General features: G+C 66.6%; 2 protein-coding genes across 2 annotated transcripts in view; both read right to left on the bottom strand.

Moving 5' to 3' along the window:
* H696_03992 (hypothetical protein) overlaps positions 1 to 662 on the bottom strand; it is a gene marked incomplete at both ends in the record, with an annotated part of 5,273 nt that extends 4,611 nt beyond the window's left edge. Inside the window, one exon of the mRNA XM_009497860.1 lies at positions 66 to 662. Coding sequence (XP_009496135.1) covers positions 66 to 662 — 597 coding nt within the window. The remainder of the gene's footprint in view (positions 1 to 65) is intronic.
* A 90-nt stretch (positions 663 to 752) lies between these two features.
* H696_03991 (hypothetical protein) lies at positions 753 to 5,743 on the bottom strand (the record flags this gene model as incomplete). The annotated part of the gene is made up of 12 exons (XM_009497859.1): positions 753 to 960; positions 1,185 to 2,161; positions 2,331 to 2,438; positions 2,558 to 2,771; positions 2,885 to 2,987; positions 3,177 to 3,403; positions 3,630 to 4,240; positions 4,413 to 4,653; positions 4,801 to 4,958; positions 5,073 to 5,205; positions 5,373 to 5,586; positions 5,689 to 5,743. The coding sequence occupies 12 exons, from the start codon at positions 5,741 to 5,743 to the stop codon at positions 753 to 755; spliced, it is 3,249 nt and encodes a 1,082-aa protein (XP_009496134.1).
* Between the last annotated feature and the right edge of the window lie 99 nt (positions 5,744 to 5,842).

Genomic DNA, 5,842 nt, shown 5'->3' with positions numbered 1-5,842 from the left:
GGAGGGCGGGCAAAGGACAGGAAGAGGAATGGCCGATGCCACAGTGAAGGGGCATGGCGGCGTACCTGTGTTGACAGGGCGTCCCAGGGGATGCGCTTCCGGCGCTGGCCCAGGCGTGCGCTCTTGCCGCCGGCTTCCTCGTCCGAATCGCCGAGGTCGAAGGTGTCCGCGCGAATGGGCCCGATGAGGCCGGTCGAAACGCTGTTCGAGAAGGCCGACGCACTGCGCCGGGCTGACTGGCTGCGAGGCCGGCGCCGGCGCCCGGACGCCCGGGCGCCACGCCCGGAGTGCCCGCGATCCCCATCCTCATCGTCATGGTCATCGTCATCGGAAAGGCCCCGCCGCCTGAGGCCCGAGCTGGCCAATTCGCCGTCGTGGCCACTGCTATGGCCATCGTCATCGTCATCGTCATCGTCATTGCCATCGTCGGAGTAGGTGACCGGCCGGCCGGCCCAGCTGGGCGAGAGGAGCTCCGGCCGACCGGGGCGGCTGGCGTCCCGGCCGAAAGCCTGCACCACCCCCGGCTGCAGGCGGGATGCCTTGTGCAGGCGCCAGCGGATGGACGAAATGGTGGTCGAGGGGAGCCGGCGAAGGGGGAGCGCCTGCAGGCGCTGGCCGCCGGTGGCAGCGGCCACCGCTGCCGACACCTGCTGGCTTGACATGCGACTCGGCGACCGGCACAGGGCCAACCATAGGGCCGACAATTGGGTCGAATGCCGGGTATCGAATTCCAGCACCGGCGCAGCGGCCGGCTAATCGCCGGGACTCTTCAGGCGCACATGTCGCACCAGCCGGAAGCGCGCCGGCACCAAAACCCGGACCATGTCCTGGCTCTGACTCAGCAGGCCACCATGGGCCACGGTCCCGTCGGTGCTGCTGCCGGTGGCCGTGCCAAAGGTGCTGGCCAGGAACCTGGGAACCGGACGCAGGGGCCGATCCATGGGGAACTCGAGAACAGAGCTGTTTGGAAGATGGCCAGCTGTGAGCGACGATCGCAAGAACGGGGGGGCGGAAAGTAGGAAGAGAGAGAGAGAGAGACAGAGAGAAAAAGACAGCCCAAGAGAGACAGAGAAAGACGGAGGGAGCGAGAGAGAGAGAGAGAAGAACGAAGGCAGGAAGAGAAAAGGGGATCGGGTGTGCTGGAGCACCATGGCCAGCCAGCGCCACCAGGCGAGGGAACGCACAGCCCGCATTGCTCCTCGAATTGCAGGAGCCCAAGCTCCTCCAAGCACTCGAGCAAATTCAACATGATCACCGAGCCAACCCCGGTGCCCAGGCCGGCGGTGGCCCCGCCAAGCGGGAGGCTTCGCAAGATCCGGTACTTGGTCGGCGTGGCGGTGGCGACATCGGTGCTGGCAGTGGCGACAGGCGCCGCGGAACCCTCGGGCCCGACCGCAGCCGGCAGCCGGGGCTGCATCAGCCAGCCCACCGAGAGAAGGGCCTCTCGCCGGGCCTGGTCTGGAAGCCAATCCACCGGCACCGAGGCCAGCTGCCGGCTCAGGAGGATGGTCGACGGGGCGCCGGCGCTGGTGACCGGCGCGTGCGTGCTTCGCTGAAGGTGACGCACAAGACGCTCCTGCGAGTCCGACTGCACGCCGAGGGCCCGAACCAACACGCCCAGTGTCAGGCTCTTCATCAACTGTGCACCCTCGATGAAGGGGAACTCCTCGTCCGGGGACCCGGCCACCGGGGCACTGCTCATCTGGTGCAGGTGGAAGTAGAGCACGCGCAGACGCTCGATCTTGCGCAGGTGCACCGGGGCCACAGGCACCCGATCGACCTCGCCCATGGACCCGGCATCCGAATCCGGCGCCTCGGCCCCGGGCGTGTCCATGCCAGGGAACATGCCCCGGGCCGAGCGCGCATCGAGAAGCGCACGGCGGCCAAGCAACCGAGCGGCCGTCGCACGCATGGCCCCGCCCCCGGCGCCGACATCGCCGGTGGACGTCCAACGCGAGGTAAGGCGCTTGGCCGGCGCGGCCTCCAGCGCGGTCAGCCCAGCCTGACCGACAGCCACGGCTGGCTTCTCATCCGGCAGATCGGCATCAGGGGTGGCCTCGGCCGCCCGGCTGGCAATGTCGGCGAGAAGGGTAATCCGGTCATCGGCGGCCTCTTCCAGGACGAGGTCCTCCAAGAAGCTAACCTCCTGATTGCGCGTGGACTGGGAAGGAGGTGTGTCAGCGTGGACAAGGGGGGCGGGGAGAGAGAGAGAGAGAGGAGGGGGGAGGGGGAGGGGGACAGGCCAGGGAGGCAGGGAGAACGCGGGTCGAGATCCGAGCGAGAGCGGGAGGAAGAAAAAAAGGAAGGAGAGACTGTCACACAGTGCGTACCAGAGCAGCAGGCCCGGCAGCCATACGCTGGCGCCGCCGGCGAACATAGTCGCCAACCATTTCCAAGATGCGGGCCCGGTCTACGGGCGTCACACACCCAATCAAGACCTTCGGAGCACGGGGGGGGAGGGGGGGGAGCCAACAACACAGCAAGTCGGGTGAGAATGGGCCAGGAGGGGGGAGGCGGGCAAAGGCGCGGGCAAGGCCGAAGCAAGTGTGTGCCATACGTCATGCTCGCGCCGCGAGGACTCGGGCGCATCCGGGCCATATTCCGCGGTCAGCGTGCCAGACGGATCGAGAGCCTCGGACTCGCGAATGGCCTGCACGCGAATGACGTTGGCCTTGACAAGGACGTCGATGATCCGCCGGATGGTGCGACGGTCCATGCCGGTTGAGTCGAGAAATTGCCGGTCATTGGGTGACAGTGGCTGCGACGCGAGCCTGAAGCACGCGCACAGGCATTTCCATACATAAATGCATACGCGCCGGTCAGAAGGCCGGCAAGAGCACAATGGACAGGTGTACAGGGGAGAAAAGAGCTCGCAGGCACGCACTTCCGGACGAGCGTCGTCTCATAGATGATCGGATCGCGCTGGATGTGCAGGGCAAGCCGCAAAGCGCGGACTTGGCTGACCACATTCAACGAGTAGTATTGGCCTGGGAAAGGAGCCGACAGGGGGACGATCGTGGCAGGGGCAGCATGTCAGCCGGAGGGCGGCAGGTGCCGAGAGGCCAGCCTGCCATGGCCACCCGCCGGAGGGGGGGGGGGAAGGCCGGGGAGATGGCAAAGCACGGAAAGGGGAAGGGCGAGGCACAGGCGAGGGAAAACGGGGAAAAGACACGCACGTGACGTGCTAATGCCGCCGCGAATGCGGCTGTCCAACTCCAAGGCCAGGGGATTGTCCGGGTCCACCATGCGAACCACATCCTTGGTGTCGACCTCCCGCGGGGGGGCATCCAGCAGCGAGGCGTCCATCAGTGCATTGACGAAGCAGTGCCCCGAGCGATCAAACTGCAGACCATATCGATGGGCGATTTCGGCCAGGTTTGTTGGCGGCTCGAAGAGGATGTGCCTGGTTGCGTGGCGGCCAGTGCCGAGGCCCCGGGAGGGAGCAAAGGGAAGAAGGAGAAGAGCAAGAGGGGCGGGGGGGGGGGGGAGATAATCAGTGGGAGGGCCGAGAAGAGGGCCATGTGCGCGTGCGGCAGGGTGGCCAAGTTTAAAAAGGCCGAAGGAAGGGGGCAGGCGGAAACCGGAGTCAGGGGAGCCGGAGAGCCGAGACACAGGCCGGGCAGGCGTACCGCTCGCGGCCGACATTGCCGATGTTGTCCATGCGGATGGCCCCGCTGGCGCCGACCTCGCGACACAGGCGGAGCTGTGTCCGAACGAAGGTGCAAAGCCGAATCGAGAGCTGCCGGGTGGTGGACACGCCCTGCGGCGCGGTGGCCACCAGCCGGAAGATCGAGTGGTGGATGGGCAAGTGGGCAGGCCGATCAAGGGCAAACAGGTACTCCGGGCGTGGTGCATCCACAGAGGCGAAGGAAGAGGCGGGGTCGGCCGCGGAAGAGCCGTCCCGGCCAGGGGCCGCAGGCCCGGCGGACTTGTTCAGCAGCCCGATGGACATGACCATGGTGCCCTCGGAGTGGGTGTAGAACTTCTCGATGTGGCCCATCTCCACGAGCGAGCGGATGATGCGAGACAGCAGGCGGACCAGACGCGCCTCTTGGTTCTTGCCGGTGCTGGCGACCACGATCGCACCGCACCCGGACCCGGTGGGAGCCGGTGCCGGCGGGGGCTGTGGTGTCTCGCCGGCCGGCTCCGACACCTCGGCAAGCTGCTCCGGCGAGTCGTTCGACTCGCCAGGCTCGACGTCCGGCGCCCTGGAGTCAGCTTTGCGCTCGGTGCGGGTCACCTGCCGGATACCCAGGAGAGGAGCCTGGCAGGTTGGTTGGTGGATTGGTTTGTCGATTGGCGCCCGCGTGGGGTGGCGACAAGGAGGGGACGGCAAGCGGGATGGCAGGAAAGTGTGAGAATGAAAGGCAGGTCGGCACGGGGTGCCACCGGGCGAGGAGGCATATGCGCACCACCAGCTGCCGCGCTGTGTCATAGGACATCGAGTGGTTTTTGGATGCCCGCAAATGGGAAAGGATGATCTGTCGAGCACTGTCGAAGAGGAAGATCGGGATCCCGGTGAACTCCTCCACCAGGGAGGTGTCGCCCCGGGAGGCAACATTCAGCGCCGCGGCCACCGACATGCCGGCGAAGCGCGAAAGAACAATCAGGTTGGTTCGGCTGAGCCCGGGCTTGAAGAAGGGGATGCGAAAGCTGCGGGTGGGTGTCGACAGGCCGGGCGGAGGGAGGCCAGGCGGCGAGGGGATCGGCCGGGTCAGAGGATGGCGGGGGGGAGGGGGGGGGGAATGCCGGGAGGGAAGCTCAGCCGGCTATGCAAGGCAGACAAGCAACCGGGCGTACATCAGGCCAGCCTGCTCCAGAGACTTGACCATGGAAAAGATGGTGCGCGGGTCGATGGACAGGATGCGGCTCACTTCGGATTGGGGGAAGCCACGCTCGCGGGACTTGGCCGCCTGCTCCAGGACAAAGAGCATGACCGGCGTGAGCTCGAAGGGATTCTGGAAGCGCCATGTGTCAGCACGGCCACCGCCACAGCCACATGGCGAGAGCATGGACCATCGTCAGACGGCATGAGGGGCGGGGAGGGAGAGTAGGAATCGGCGGGCACATACGTCATTCAGCACTCCGAGCATTCGATGCCGGTAGGTTGTCGAGGCGACCACCCGCAGACGGAGCTTCCGCTGCCGGTAGTGCTCGAGGGCCCCGGCAAAGGTTCGCAACGCCGGGGCACTCCGATGAACAACCCTGCCGGCAGGCGGGCAGAGAGACGAGTCCGGGGACCGAGGGAAGTCAGTGGCAAGCCGGCGAACGAGCGAGGCATGCGCCCGGGAGACGGCCCCAACACAGCGCCGAGGAACACAAAAAAAGGGAACAGGGGCAGCGGGCAAAACCGAACAAGAGCAGGCTCGCACTTGCAGCCAACCGATGTCGACGAGAGGGCATGCACTTGCTTGTCCAGCAGATGCGGCGGGGGCATCGGCGCGGGGGGGGCATCTTCCGGCTCAGTTTCGAAACGGGCATCCGGGTGGCGAATCAGCGCCGGCCAGAGCAATGACACGACCCCGCGATCGATCTGGTGCCCGGTGCTGGCCGAGAGCAGCCCTGCCAGATCGGCCGCCGGGTGCCCTGTCGGGTGGCATGAGGACGGTGTCAGACAGGAGTACATGCATGTGCCGAGGCACGGGCGGAGGGATTCCGACGGGGCATATGTCCGGCGCAGTCACGCACCGTGGGGCCCCTCGAGGGCGATCTCGTCAATGAGGACGCGCAGGTACTCGTCCATCCGTGGGGCTCAGGAGCAGGGGCGAAGTCGACGCAAGCGGGAGGGAAATAAAGGCGACGAATAGAGGGAGGCAGACAAAGGGGGGGGGGGGGGCGCATG

Source organism: Fonticula alba (assembly GCF_000388065.1).
Source record: "Fonticula alba strain ATCC 38817 unplaced genomic scaffold supercont2.6, whole genome shotgun sequence".
Classification (NCBI taxonomy): domain Eukaryota; order Rotosphaerida; family Fonticulaceae; genus Fonticula; species Fonticula alba.
The sequence above is the reverse complement of the archived record's forward strand: the minus strand, read 5'-3'. Positions and strand labels throughout refer to the sequence as shown.